The 16,114-nt window shown below is 36.5% G+C and overlaps 1 protein-coding gene across 1 annotated transcript; it reads right to left on the bottom strand.

Moving 5' to 3' along the window:
- Nucleotides 1-15,011: 15,011 nt before the first annotated feature.
- LOC105536787 (olfactory receptor 4F3/4F16/4F29-like) lies at nucleotides 15,012-15,854 on the bottom strand. Its single transcript, XM_011976272.1, has one exon. It carries the CDS (start codon nucleotides 15,852-15,854, stop codon nucleotides 15,012-15,014), a length of 843 nt encoding a protein of 280 aa, XP_011831662.1.
- Between the last annotated feature and the right edge of the window lie 260 nt (nucleotides 15,855-16,114).

The following is a 16,114-nucleotide window of genomic DNA, read 5'->3' as shown; positions in this document are numbered from 1 at the left end:
ACCAAAAGAAAAGTCTTGTAATAAGTCATTGGAGAGGAAACAAAACTGAGACTGGATATTTTAAGAGCCTCACCCTTGGAGATTTTATCTGCTAATTCAGACTTGCTCATTGGTGGTTTAAAATTAGGAAAGGGGGAGGAGCAAAATGGCTGAATAGGAGTCTCCACCGATCACCACCCCCTATACACACACACACACACACACACACACACACACACAAACAGGAACACCAAGTTTGACAACTATTTACACAAAAGGAGTAGCTTCATAGGAACCAAAGATCAGGTAAGCACTCGTAGTGCCTGTTGTTGACTTCATATCACTAAAAGAGGCACTGAAGAGGATAGAAAATGTCTTGAATTCAGTCTTGAGTTGTGATGCCACTGCTCCCCTACCACCGACAGCACTGTGTGGTGGAAATAATCTGTACACTTGAAAGAGGGATAGCAGAGCAATTGTGAGGCTTTGCATCACAATTTAACTTAGTGCTGCCCCATTACCACAGAAAGCAGAACAGAGCTGATCTCAGCTAACACTCACCACGGAGGGCGTGTTTAAATCAGCACTAACCAGAGGGAATCACCCATCCCTGCGGTGGGAGGATGAGTTCCAGCCAGCCTCACCACCCAGGGCTGGAGGGCTGTGGGGCCCCATATAAACTTGAAAGGCAGTCTAGGACACAAAGACTGCAATTCCTAGGCAAGTCCTAGTGCTGAGCTTGGCTCAGAGCCAGCTGACTGAGTAGGTTGGGGGCACGTGACCTCTGAGACACTGGCTGGGGCAGCTAAGGGAGTGCTTCCATTATCCCTTCCCCAACCCCGGGCAGAACAGTACACCTCTCCAAAAGAGACCTTTTCCTTCTGTTTGATGAGGAGAGAGAAGAGTAAAGATGACTTTTGTCTTGCATCTTAGATACCAGTTCAGCCATAGTAGGATAGGACACAATGGTCAGGGTCATCTGGCCCTAACTCTGGAACAACATTTCTAGACATATCTTGGGCCAGAAAGGAACCCACTGCCTTGAAGGGAAGAACCCAGTCCAAGCAGGATCCATAACCTACTGATTAAAGAGCCCTTCGGCCCAGAAGCAGCAGCAGCAATACCCTGGTAGTACACTGCGGGCCTTGGGTGAGACTCAGAGATGTGCTGGCTTCAGGTGTGAACTGGCACTTGCCCAGCTGTGGTGGCTATGGGGAGAGATTCTTCTGCTTAAGAAAAGTACAGGAAAAAGTAAAGGGAACTTTGTCTTGCACCTCAGTGATCAGCTCAGTCACAGAGGGGTAAAGCACCAAGTGGACTTTCGGGGTCCTCAATTCCAGGCCTTGGCTCTGGGATGGCATTTCTGGACTTACTCTGGGCCAGAAGGGAGCCCACTGTCCTGAAGGGTGAGTCCCAGGCCTCATTCACCACAAGCTGACTGAAGAGCACTAGGACCTTTAAAGAACATGGGCCATAGCCAAGGAGTATAGCAGACCTTGAGTGAGACCCAGTGTTATACTAGCTTCAGGTCTGACTACCTCAAGGCATTTAATAAGTAAACTCCCAGAGGTGAAGGATAAAGAAAGGATCCTAAAAGTAACAAGAGAAAAGAGAAAATAAACAATGGAGATCCAATATGTTTGGCAGCAGACTTTTCAGTGGAAACGTTACAGGCCAGGAGAAAGTGGCATGACATATTTAAAGTGCTAAAAGAAAAACTTTTACCCTGGAATAGTACATCTGGTGAAATTATCTTCCAAGCATGACGGAGAAATAAAGACTTTTCCAGACAAACAAAATTGAGACCTGTCCCACAAGAAACAATAAAGGGAGCATTCAATCAGAAAGAAAAGGATGTTAATGAGCAATAAAAAATCATCAGAAGGTACAAAATTCACTGATAATAGTATTGCTTTAAAATTATCTAAAATATTACCGAAACACATAATATTATAACACTATGTAGTATGTAAACTACTCAAGTAGGAAGACTAAAAGATGAACCAATCAAAAATAATAAGTACAACAACTCTTCAAGACATAGACTGTACACTAAGAAATAAATAGAAACAGGCCAGGTGCCGTGGCTCACACCTGTAATCCCAGCACTTTCAGAGGACAAAGCAGATGGATCACTTGAGACCAGGAGTTCAAGTCCAACCTGGCCAACATGGTAAAACCTGTGTTTACTTTAAAGAGAGAGATATATAAATAGCAACAACAAAAAACTGGGAGGATGAAGTTCAGAGTTTTTATTAGTTTTCTTTTTGCATTTTAGTTTGTGTGTTTGTTTATACAAGCAGTATTAAGTTGTTATCAACTTAAAATAATGGGTTATAAGATAGGGTTTACTGTCTAATGGAAATCTCATATCAGAAAACATACAACAGATACACAAAAAATTAAAAGCAAGAAATTAAATCACACCACCAGAGAAAATGACTTTCACCAAAAGGAAAATGGAAAGAAGGAAAGATGGAAGGATGGAAGGAAGGAAGGCCACAAAACAACCAGAACACAAATTGTAAAAGGGCAGCAGTAAATCCTTATTTATCAATAATAACGTTAAATTTAAATGGACTAAAAAAGCCTGGGACCCAATGGCTTCACTTCCAAATTCTACCAAACATTTAAAGAATAACTAATACCAATCCTATGCAAACCATTGTTTTAAAAATGGAGAAAGAGGGAATACTTCCAAACTCCTTCTTCAAGGCCAGTATTACCCTGATGCCAAAGCCAGAGAAAGACCTAGCAAGAAGAGAAAACTATAGCCCAATATTGCTGATGAATATTGACAAAAAATCCTTTAAAAATACTAGCAAACCAAATTCAACAACACATGAAAAAGATCATTCATCATGATCAAGTGATTTATCCCTGGGAGGCAAGGATGGTTTAACATATGCAAATCAATATAATACACCATACCAACAGAAAGAAGGACAAAATCATGATTATTTCATTTAATACTGAAAAAGTATTTGGTACAATTCAATGTCCCTTCATGATAAAAATCCTCAAAAAACTGGGTACAGAAGGAACATACCTCAACATAATAAAAGCCATATATGACTGGCCCACAGATAGTATCATACTGAATGGGGAAAAACTGAAAATTTTTTCTCTAAGGTCTGGAACATGACAAGGATGCTCATGTTCACCACTTTATTTGACATATTAATAGTACTGGAAGTCCTAGCCAGAGCAATCAGACAAGAGAAAGAAATAAAGGCCATCCATGTCAGAAAGGAATAAGTCAAATTATGCTTGTTTTCAGATGATATGATCTTCTATTAGGAAAAAGCTAAAGACTCCACCACAAAACTATTAGGACTGATAAAAAAATTTGATAAAGTTGTAGGATACAAATTAACCTCCAAAAATCAGTAGTATTTCTACATGCTAACAGTGAACAATCTGAAAAATAAATCCAGAATATAATCTCATTTACAGTAGCTACAAATAAAATACTTAGGAATTAACCAAATAACTGAAAGATCTCTACAATTAAAACTGGAAAACATTCATGCAAGAAATGCAAGAGGACCCCAAAACATAAAGATTTTTCATGTTTATGGATTGGAAGAATTAATATTGTTAAAATGTTTACACTACCAAAAGCAATCTACAGATTCAGTGCAATCCAGATCAAAATACCAATGACATTCTTCACAGAAATAGAAAAAAATCTTAAAATGTATATGGAACTACAAAAGACCTAGAATAGTCAATGTTATCCTAAGCAAAAAGAACAAAACTGGAGGAATCACATTACCTGGCTTCAAATTATGCTACAGAGCTATAGTAACCCAAATCGCACAGTACTGGCATAAAAACAGACACGTAGACCAGTGGAACAGAATAGAGAACCCAAAAATAAATTTATACATCTACAGTGAACTCATTTTTGACAAAGGTGCCAAGAATATACATTGGAAAAAGGACAGTTTCTTCAATAAATGGTGCTGCGAAAATTGGATATTCATATGCAGAAAAATGATAGTAAACCCCTATATCTCACCATATACAAAAATCAAATCAAAATGAACTAAAAACTTACATCTAAGACCTCAAACTATGAAACTGCTTTAAAAAAATGGGTAAGCTCTCCAGGACATTGAAGTAGGTAAAGATTTCTTGAGCAAGACCTCAAAAGCACAGACAACCAAAGCACAAATGGACAAATGGGATCATATCAACTGAAAAGCCTTCTGCGCAGTGAAGGAAACAGTCAACAAAGTAAAGAGACAACTCACAGAATTGGAGAAAATACTTGCAAACTACCCATCTGACAAGAGATTAATAACCAGAACATATAAAGAACTCAAAAACTCTATAGAAGAAAAAAAACTAAATTAATAATCCAATTAAAAAATGGCTACAACATCTGAATAGACATTTCTCAAAAGAAGACACATGAATGGCAAACTGATATATGAAAAGCTGCTCATCATCGATTGTCAGAGAAAAGCAAATCAAAACTATAATGAGGTATCATCTCACCCCATTTAAAATTGCTTTTATCTGAAAGTCAGGCAATTCATGAATGCTGACGAAGATGTGGAGAAAAGGGAACCCTGACACATTGTTAGTGGAAATGTAAATTAGTACAACCATTATGGAGAACAGTTTGGAGGTTCCTCAAAAAACTAAAAACACTTTGGGAGGCCGAGACGGGCGGATCACGAGGTCAGGAGATCGAGACCATCCTGGCTAACACGGTGAAACCCCGTCTCTACTAAAAAATACAAAAAACTAGCTGGTTGAGGTGGCGGGCGCCTGTAGTCCCAGCTACTCGGGAGGCTGAGGCAGGAGAATGGCAGGAACCCAGGAGGTGGAGCTTGCAGTGAGCTGAGATCTGGCCACTGCACTCCAGCCTGGGCGACAGAGCGAGACTCCGTCTCAAAAAAAAAAAAAAAAAATTTAAAAAAAAACCTAAAAATAGAGCTAAAATATGATCCAAGTGCCATATATTCCCACTCCTAGGTATATACCCAAAATAAAAGAAATAGTATATCAAAAAGACGTCTTCATTCCCATGTTTATTGCAGTACTATTCACAATAGTCAAGATTTGGAAGCAACCTAAATGTCTTTTAGTGGATGAATGGATAAAGGAAATGTGATACATATACACAATGGGGTATTATTCAGTCATAAAAAAGAATGAGACCTTGTCATTTGCAACAACATGGATGGAACTGGAGGTCGTATATTAAGTGAAATAAGCCAGGCACAGAAAGACAAACTTCACATGTTTTCACTTATTTGTGAAAGCTAAAAATCAAAACAACTGGACTCATGGACATAGAAAGTTGAAGGATGGTTACCAGAGGCTGTGAAGGGTAGTGGGGATTTGAGGGAAAGTGGAGATGGTTAATGGGTACAAAAAATAGTTAGAAAGCATGAATAAGACCTACTATTTGCTAGCACAACATGGTGATTGTAGTAAAAAATAATTTAATTGTACATTTAAAACTAAAAGAGTATAACTGAATTGTTTGTAACTCAAAGGATAAATAAACGCTTGAGAAGATGGATACCCTATTTGCCCTGATGTGATTATTATGCATTTCAGGCCTGTATCAGAATATCTCATGTAACCCATAAATATAATATATACATACTATGTACCCACAAAAATTAAAAATAAAAAACAAAATAATGCCGAATGCCTAGGGAGTATGAACACATTTAATCAAAATTATGTGGATTTCACTATAAATTTCAATCAGCTTAAGCACACATGACTCAGGATAGGCAAGAGAAATTACATGAATCTCTAATGTACAACCTCTAAAATGAAAACAAAAGCCTTTTATTATTTTTTTCTTTTTTAGACGGAGTCTTGCTGTCATGCAGGCTAGAGCACAGTGGTGTGATCTTAAAAGCCATTTTTTAAGTCCATTAAATTGTAAGTTCCTTGAAAGCTGGGACCTAGACATGGAGTTTACTCATTCTGCCCATTCTTAACTATGACCCATGGACCATTCCCTCCCTAAGGAGCCTGTAGCTCAGGAGACACGTACATGCAAACAAAGAGTTTTAATCCAATATGGATAATAGCACTACTAAAGGCATGTTGAATGCATTGGGTTGGAATGCAAAGGAAAGAATCCCTAAATCTACCTGTGAGAATCTAGGCAGACTTCCCAGGGGAAGTAGCATTTGAGTAGAGGCTTAAGAGTTAGAGGGAGGAATGAGGGGAGGAGAGGTTAATTTTGGAAAGAACTAACAGCATGCAGAATGAGATTTGGCATGTTTGAGAAACTATGGTGGTTTAGCACGAAGGAATTTGAAGTGCAGAGTGATACGATAATCAGAGAGTTTTAAAAAATCATGTGTACACCTGCAACTGTGAAACTACTAGAAGACACACTGGGGAAACGTTTCAGGACATTGGTCTGGACAAAGATTTGTTGTGCAAGACCTCAAAAGCACAGGCAACCAAAGCTGGACAAATGAGATCACATCAAGCTAAAAACTTCTGCACAGTAGAGAAAAAAGTCAACAAAGTGCAGAGACGATTCACAGAATCAGAGAAAATATTTGCAAGCTACCCATCTGACAAGTGATTAATAACCATAATATATAGGGAGCTCAAATAATTCAATAGTAAAAAAAATCTGATTAAAAATGGGTAAAATATTTCAATAGACATTTCTCAGAAGACACAAAGGGGAAACAAGTGTATGAAAAATGCTCAAGATTACTAATTATCAGAGAAATGTAAATTAAAACTACAATTAGATATTCTCTCACCCTAGTTAAAATGGCTCTTATCCAAAAGACAAGCAATAATGGATGCTGGTGAAGATATAGAGAAAGGGGAACCCTCATACACGGTTGGTGGGAATGTAAATTAGTACGATCACTATGGATAACAATATAGAGGTTTCTCAAAAAACCAAAAGTAAAATTACTATATGATCCAGCAGTCCCACTGCTAAGTATATATTTAAAAGAAAAGAAAGCCACATATTGAAGATAGTCTGCACTCCCATGTTTATTGCAGCACTATTCACAATAGCCAAGATGTAGAATCAACCTAAATGCCCGTCAGTGGATAAAGAAAATGTGTTACATATACACAACGGAATATTATTTAGCCACAAAAAAGTAAAATTCTGGCCTTTGAAATAACATGGATGGACCTGGAGGACATTATGTTAAGTGAAATAAGCCAGGTGCAAAAAGACAAACATCACAGGTTCTCATTCATAGATGGAAGCTTAAAAAGTAGATCTCATGGAGCTAGAGAGTGGAATGATGATTACTATAAGCTGAAAATGGTAGTGGTATGCAGGAGAGAAAGCGAGGATGGTTAATGAGTACAAAAATACTGTCACATGGAAGGATTAAGATCTAGTTTTTGGTAGCACAATAGGGTGACTAATTAATAATGTGTTATAAATTTCAAAATAACTAGAAGAGTGGAATTAGAATGTTCCTACCACAAAGAAATGATAAATATTTAAGGAGATGGATATCTTGACTACTCTGATTTGATCGTTACACATTATATGCTTGTATCGCTGTTACCACATGTACCCCATAAATATGTTCAATTATGCATCTAATTTCATTTTTAAAAATTAAAAATTAAAAAAATTTAATGATATGCTTTTTTTATAAAAAGAAGAAAAATAGAAAGGAAAATAGAGTCTCAACTGTAAAATAATAATAGTAATAATGTATCCAACTAAACCAATTGAATCAAACTCTCTGGGAGGTTGGCCAAGAATCTCATTAATTTTTAAAAGTGTCTTAGGTAACTCTGATGTACAACTGTTGTTTAAAACCACTGCTGTGCCCTCTGCTCCTCTTTGTACTCCCCTACCATCGTATGCATAACTCTATCACTATACTTGCCTGGTGACATTGAAACTGTTTCTCTTTGTCCTGCAGAATGGAAGTTCCTCAAGTGTCAGGATGTGCCTTATTTTTCTCTATATTTATAATGTCTTTTACATTTTCTGGAACATATTAGGAACTCTATAAATATTGGTTTAACTGAATAAAACTAACATCTAAAGAATAAAATTAGGCCAAAGCAAAAATGTAAAAAAAAGAAAGAAAGAAAAATAGTTTTAAACTAGAATTATAGGCAATGACTAAAAGGGGAATATAAATAATGGTAGAATGGTTCAATGATCATGAATTTTAGAGCTAAGAAGTTAGAAATTAGTTTGAAAAAACATGCAAATAACTGAATTCTTAAGACTAACTTCTGGGTTGAAACTGCCTCCCAAGAGAGACTCTCTTTAGAGCAGCAAAGCAGGGAAAAAGCAAGCCACTTGATCATTTCTCCAAAAGTCATTCATATCTATGACCCACAGACTCCCTTACAAGTGTCCATGAAGTCCAAAAGAATGTGTTTTATAGAACAGGCCTATAATCAGGCAGCTCAGAGGTACATTATCCTTAACCCCCAGAGTAGTCTGAAACGGAAATTTCAAACAATGTAATTATCTGTTTTGTTTTAGTTGGAAAAAAAATATATATCTAATATATTAGAGTTCATTAAATCTTAATTATAAGCAAATGATACTCTGAAAATTTGAAATCCAGTTTGAAGTATCACAGAACGACTTGATATCAGCAAAGATCTTCAACTGATATTTTTAATTTTTAATAATTTTTAATTGCATAGAGAGTATATGAATTTGTTCTCATTTTAAAAACTAGACCATCACAAACAAAGACAAAGACCTTTTAATAATGACCCTAAATCCAAGGCTCCTGCCCTCCTCTCTAGGAGTAACTATCATGTAGTATGTATTCTTCCAGACCTTTTGTATGCTTGACAATTATGTGCATTTACTTCTGTAAATCCATATGGCTCTACTTTCTTTTTCAGTTTTACAGATATTGTAGAAAATTAATCAAGGTCAAGATAAGAAAATATATCACACTAAAATGTGTGATTGACAATAGTTGATTGAAAGAATTATATACAGGAATTTGGGCAGGGTTATAAGAACCAGGAAGAAATGGTAAAGGAACCCAGGGCTAGTAAGGGCAGTGAGTTCTTATAATCCCTAGGGTTATGGGGGTCTAATGAGGGAGGGGTTTCAAGAATCACAAATCAAAGCCAAGGCTGCAGAAGAGCATGACCCAACAGGAGCTGTGAACAGTAGTACAGCCTGCTTTAGTAGCTTCTCATAGGCTTCTCCTGCATCCTGTTGAAGAGCACCTCATCATTATGAAATGTGGTTCCCAACTAGCATTGTAACTACACCTTAGCAGAAGCAGGCCATTCCACCAATTTATCAAATCAGATGCTCGTAATTGATGGCGCATGTCAGTAGACTAGTGAGTTCCATGTGTGTAAGCTTATTCTTATACTTCATTTGCTGTAAAATGTATCCCCTGGTCATATGCAATGTTGTGTCAATATCATGGTGATCAATAAGGTATTCTATATGCCCAAAAATGATTGTGGTGTTGTGATCTGTTGAGAGCATATCACTCAGGGGTTGATCAGAAAAGCAGAACCACTATAAATGCTACAGAACAAGAAATTTATTATAGACATTAGACCTTACACAATTGTGGAAGCCATCAAGCAATCTATCTATGTCTGTTGCCATTGAATCTCATGCTGCACCTAAAGCCAGTAGAGCCAGGACTATGGAAGGGAAAATGGACAAAGTAGAGGAGGCCAAGGACAAATTAGAACTGTGTCTCTTTCAGTGCTTCCAACTCTGATGTACTTGCACCTGGTTCAGGACTCAGAGGATCTAAAGGGAGAGATCCAGTGGGAAGTAGAGGAACTGCAGGCAGAGTTCCTGTTCCACATCACAAGGTGAGCCAGCATACCAATAACAATATGTGTGAGCTGCAGCAGTACCTTCCCTACACCAACCTCATATCAAAAGTAACTACTGCTTCACTTCCACTTTCCAAATCCTACACAAACTTTTCTTGCGGTAAGCCCTAACATGGAAACATACATGGAGGGGAATTCTGAGAATCATAGTTCTGGTTTAGCTATGTTGAAAAAGTATAAAGATAAGAGTCCAATTTCATTATTTTGCATGTAGATACCCAGTTTTCCTGTGCCATGTATTGAAAAGACTTTCATTTCCCCATTGTGTCTTCTCAGTGTCCATGTTAAAACTTAGATAATCATATATGCTGGGGTTTATCTCTTGGCTTTCTATTCTATTCCATTGATATACATATCTGTTTTATGTCAATATGATACAGTTTTGATTAATATAACTTTGCAACATAATTTGAAATCAGGTAGTGTGATGCCTCCAACTTTATTTTTCTTTCTCAAGATTGCTTTGGCTATTTGGGGTCTTTTGTGGTTCCACACAAAATTGAGAATTTTTTAAAATTTCTGTTTAAAATGCCATTGGAATGTTGACAGAAATTGCATTGAATCTGCTGTTAGTGTATAGAAATGCTACCAATATTTGTATGTTGATTTTACACGTGCAACTTTACTGAATTGGTTTAATATTAGTAATTCTGTCTTTTTATTGCCAAACTTTGACTATTTACATCTAAAGTAATTACTGATAAATAAGAATTTACTATTGACAGTTACTTAATGGTTTTATGGCTGTTTGTGGAGCCTTTGTTCCTGTATTTGTCCCTTGCTTCCTTCCTTTGTGATTTGATGTTTTTTGTAGTGGTATGTTTTGATTCCACTCTCTTTATCTTTTGCAAATCAACTATAGGTTCTGCTTTGTGTTTACCATAAAGTTATACTAGTCTATTTTAAGCTGATAACAACTGAACTTTAATCACATGCCTCAGGTTTGCTGGAATATTTCTAATCCATATGATATTTAAGTGCCTCCTCAAAAATGGATGACCTTTGATGGACATTTATACTGGAACGTCTTCACTGAGTACAGGATTGCATTAACCAACCTAGCAGGCTGTTAGCACTTATCCAGGCACTCAAATCAATTATTAATGCCTAAATCCCACGTGATATACCATATTGATTTCTGATTTTTGTCTCGTTAGTCTTTTTCAGCCTAACCATTGAATTCACTCATATGCCTTTTCCTCAGACCCCAGCAAATATTTAGAAAATCCTATAACTCTTTTAGTTTAAACTTTATATTTTCAGAGCAGGCTTTGTACTTCTCTATATAAGTTGCAGTGTGACCTAATTCTTGTTATAGTCCTAAGGGCAACTGGTCCAGATAAAGCCAACCAAAAATAAAGGTCTTTTTTTTTTTTTTTTTTTTTTTTTTTTTCTTTTTTTTTTTTTGTTTTTTTTTTTTTTTTTTTTTGGAGATGGAGTTTTATTGTAATTTTAATTATGTGCAAGCAAAGCCTGATAGTTAACTTCATGCTGCATTTTTTTTTTTTTTTTTTTTTAACTTCAAGGAAAGGCTGGTTTATTCAGACTTGGATGAAAGAGTAGCTCCACCAGCAAAAAGGGTAAGCATTGGGAGATCAAGTGGCAGTGACATTTAGTTGTAATGGAGACTACAGTTCCTTGCCTTGACCTACGTTTCATTCTATACAAACACAAGTGAAAACTTGAATAATAATAGTCTACATTTATTCTACATATAAGGAGGACTTCCAAAAGTTTGTGGGAAAAAAATGGAATTAAAAGATAAAAATATAAACTTTCTCACCATAAGCTCCATCAAGTACAAGACACTTTTGTAAGCAATGATATCAGCCATTTAGTCCATCTCTACTGAACTGAGGGTCCTAGGAAATTGAACCATGTCAATGCAGCTTTTTTACATTATGAAATGAAGAAGAAGTTTCATTTAAGGATTTTTTTAAGATTAGGAAACAAAAAGAAGTTAGAAGAAGCCAAATCAGGACTTCAGTGTAGATGCCTAATGATTTCCCACCAAACTCTCACAAAATTGCCTTTGTTTGATGAGAGGAATAAGCAGGAGGAGCTTTGTTTTGGTGGAGAAGAACTCTCTAGTAAAGCTTTCCTGGGTGTTTTTCTGCTAAAGCTTTGGCTAACTTTCTCAAAACACTCTCATAATAAGCAAATGTTAATGTTCTTTGGCCCTTTAGAAAGTCAAAAAGAAAAATTCCTTGAGAATCCCAAAAAAACTGTGGCCATTATCTTTGCTCTTACTGGTCCACTTTTGTTTTGACTGGACTACTTACACTTCTTGGTAGCCATTGCTTTGATTGTGCTTTGTTTTCAGGATCATACTGGTAAAGCCATGCTTCATGTCCTATTATAATTCTTCAAAGAAATGCTTCAGGATATTGTTCCCACTTGTTTTAAATTTCCACTGAAAGCTCTGCTCTTCTCTGCTGTTGATCTGGATGCAACAGTTTTGGCAGCTGTCGAGTAAAATGTTTGCTCACCTTTTTCAGTCAGAATTGTGTAAGTTAAACCAATTGAAATGTCTATGGAGTTGGCTATTGTTTGTGCTGTTAATCAGTAGTCCTCTTCAATTAGGGTATAACAAGTTTAATTTTTTTCTTTAAAAATTGATGTGAATGCTCTGCTCCTGCAAACTTTGTCTTCCAACATAGAACATAGTCATCCCTTTTTAAAATGAGTTATACAGTTTTAAACTGATAATTTCTTTGGGGAATTGTCTCCACAAACTTTCTGTAAAGCATCAGTGATTTCACCATTTTTCTGCCCAAGCTTCACCATAAATTTGATGTTTGTTCTTGCTTCAATTTCAGAAGAAATCATGTTGTTCTGATATGGGCTCTTTTCACACTGATGTCTTATCCTTCCTAGTACCTCATACTAGATTCCTTTTAGACATGTTATCACAAGTTAGTATGAATTTATTTTGGTGCAAAAAGAATTTGAAGTCCATGCATAGTTTTTTTCATAAGAAGCATTTTCCATGAACTTGTAGAAGAAAGCTTGTGTAATCAGAGTCCAGTATTCCTGAGATAAGGAAGTTATACAGGTACTCCTTAAATATGTGAGCCAGCTAATCCCAGAAATCATTTTTAGGTGCTCTTTCCTGGGGCTTTTCTGTGCACAAATACTTATTTCAGGGTCACACCAAGAAAAAGTACCATATTCAAATGGAATAAATGAGAAAATTTAATTTCCAACAGTGCAAGTGGTATTATAGAAGACCAACAAGGAATGGTTAAGTATCCAGGACTAGCTACAGCAGGAAGCCATTACTGTTTCTAATGCTGAGGGCAGTAGTCATGGAGAATGTGTTGTGTGTGTGTGTGTGTGTGTGTGTGTGTGTGTGTATGTGTGTGATGTGTTTGTGTCACTTTATTCATACCTTTATAGAGTGTTCAAATCATCTTAGTAAATGTTTTCATTTTTCCTACTTTAAGAAAAACATTTACTTCCTTTAAGAAGATGTAAATAGAATAATTGTGGTAGCAAATGGTTATATTTTGCGTGCTCATGAGTTTACTGGTTAATAAAATAATTGTGTATGTAAGACAATACTTAATTTTCCATCTTTGAATTGACAAAGACTCTTCCCTTGACCAAAATTTAGTCAGACTCTTCTTGTACCACTTTCCAAATAAGCCTCGACCTTGGCCCTCTTCTCCACTGAACCTGCATAGCCCAGTTTTAGCAAGAATACTGCTAAGAGTTTAGGGAGGATCTTCCAGCCTTGATATCTGATTACGCTTGATATCTGATCTAATTCCTCTTCTCCATCCTTGATATGTTCTTGCCTGCCTGCAGCAAGAATCCTGTTAGGTCAGTTTAGCAAGAATTCTCCACTACCTTTGATGTCTCTTTTTAATAATTTTCCACCCACAGAAACTACAGCCTGCTCCATAGCCATAAATTCCCACCTGTTTTCGTTGTACTAGGAACTGAGCCCAAACCTTTACTGAGATCTCTTTTCTTCTATTATAATAATTTCTCAATAAAATATATGGTTCCTCAAAAACCAACTAATGTTTTTACCACATTAAATATTGTCAGGTTTTAGTTTTCTTTAGCAAATACTCTCTATGAAATAAAAGTCAGTTTCTTTGGTTAATGTCATAATTACTAAGAGTCATTGAAACTAGAAGTAATAATAACCAAAAAATATGACAGGCTATGTAATGTAATAGGATCTGGTTTTGTTTATCAAGAGGGAGAAAGGGGTAGATTCATTCTAAGATAAAATGTCTAGTTATTCCAGTATGTGAAGAACAATAGTAAAAGACAAAACCCAAAGGATACAGAAAGCTTTAGAAGTGTGAGGAAGTAAATTCTGTTTTGTTACATATATGTAACTACAAATAATGCTTCTGAATAGAAGCAATGATATATGTTAAAATTTTGGCAAAGTTTTTCACAGCTCAGCTTTGATTGATCTATTTTTTTAAATCTCAAGAATGTTTTATTGCCAAATATTACATTAAAGCAAGACTAGAATTTGGCATTCTCTCTGTTTGAATGACATAACAAATTTATTCTTTCTTCTTTTAAAAAAATAGTGTTATTTTTTGTCTTCTTTGTAAATGTCCCTACCGGTAGACAAAAATTCTGTAGCCCACAGGAATCACTTTTTGTGCTTTATGCTGACTTTATATGCTCCATTATTTTAAAAAACATAGTGGATTTCAAAAGTTACTTCTACTAGCTTTGTTTTAAAAATAGTTTTACTCTGATAAATAGGTAACTATACTACAATCATTTCTATTCTCAGATATTTGTACTACCTATACTACTTGATTTGTGTTCACCAAATAGGTATGTTAAAATTCTAACACTGAGTACTGTGAATGTGGCCTTCTTTGCAAACGTTTGTCTTTGCAGATATAGTCAATTTAAGGTCATACTGAATTACAGTGGATGAAGGAGATATTTCTCTCTTTTCAGAGGCCTTCAAATAGCCTTCCATCTTACATATTTCTAATAATTACTCTTAGGAATTAAGGCTCAAAACTTTAATATTTGGTTTCTAAATAATTTATATGTAACTTTTTTCTCTTTTCAGAAGCAAATTTCCCTCCCTCCTAAATGAAAAAATAGACCCAATATCCATGTGGATGATCAAATTAAGGTAGGACAAAGAGAAGCTTCAGCAATAAACTTCAATAGTTAATAAAGACACTCACAATACAAGCCATGACTTAGGATATCTTCCCGTAATTTACCAATTGTCTGCATACTTTCCTCATTGCCATCTTCATTTCTCGATTCCTGAATGTGTAGATGATAGGATTTAAAACAGGAGTGAGAACTGCATCAAAGATGGCCAGAAACTTATCCAGGTGTGTGGAGGGAGATGGCCATGTATAGAAGAAAATCAAAGGACCAAAGAACAAAACTACCACACTGATGTGAGCTGAAAGTATGGACAGAGCCTTGGATAAACCAGCTGAAGAGTGTTTCTGAACAGTGAGAATGATGACAACATAGGAAATGATCAGTATGAAGAAGGAGCCCAAAGAGATGAATCCGCTGTTGGCTGTAACCATGAACTCCAGTCGGTAGGTGTCTCTGCAGGCAAGTTTGATGAACCGAGGAAGGTCACAGTAAAAGCTGTCCAATATATTAGGACCACAGAAGGGCAAGTTTACTACAAAAACCAACTGAACTACAGAGTGGATAAGGCCCGTCATCCAGGCAGCCACTAAGAAGAACATGCACATTCTTGGGCTCATAACGGTCAGGTAGTGGAGGGGCTTACATATGGCCACGTATCTGTCAAAGGCCATGGCTATGAGCAGCACCATCTCCACACCACCAATGATGTGGATGAAGAAGATCTGAGCGATGCAGCCTCCAAAGGAGATGACTTTGCGCTTTCTGAAAAGGTCGTAAATCATCTTGGGAGAAGTGACAGAGGAAACACCCAGGTCAATGAAGGAGAGGTTGGCTAACAGAAAATACCTGGGGGAGTGCAAGGGAGGGTCAGAAGTCACAGTGAGCAGAATGAGAGCGTTTCCCATCATACTGGCCATGTGAAACATGGAGGAGAACACAAGGAGGAGAAGTCGGATGTCCCAGGAATTGGTGAGTCCCAGGAACACAAACTGACACCACAGAGTGATTTGCCCCAACCACTGGCTTTGTTAGCAGTGGTACCTGAAGAGAACAACAGCAGAAAATGTAAATAATAATCATATTAATAAACTAGAAAGAAAGAAGTCAAAGTTATAAAAGTCTATTTCCACTTTAGCATTAAAACCAACCTAATGACCAACAGGTATATAAAAAATCTTATCACTAA

The sequence above is a fragment of the Mandrillus leucophaeus genome, unplaced genomic scaffold, assembly GCF_000951045.1.
Source record: "Mandrillus leucophaeus isolate KB7577 unplaced genomic scaffold, Mleu.le_1.0 Scaffold163, whole genome shotgun sequence".
NCBI classification, from domain to species: domain Eukaryota; kingdom Metazoa; phylum Chordata; class Mammalia; order Primates; family Cercopithecidae; genus Mandrillus; species Mandrillus leucophaeus.
The sequence above is the reverse complement of the archived record's forward strand: the minus strand, read 5'-3'. Positions and strand labels throughout refer to the sequence as shown.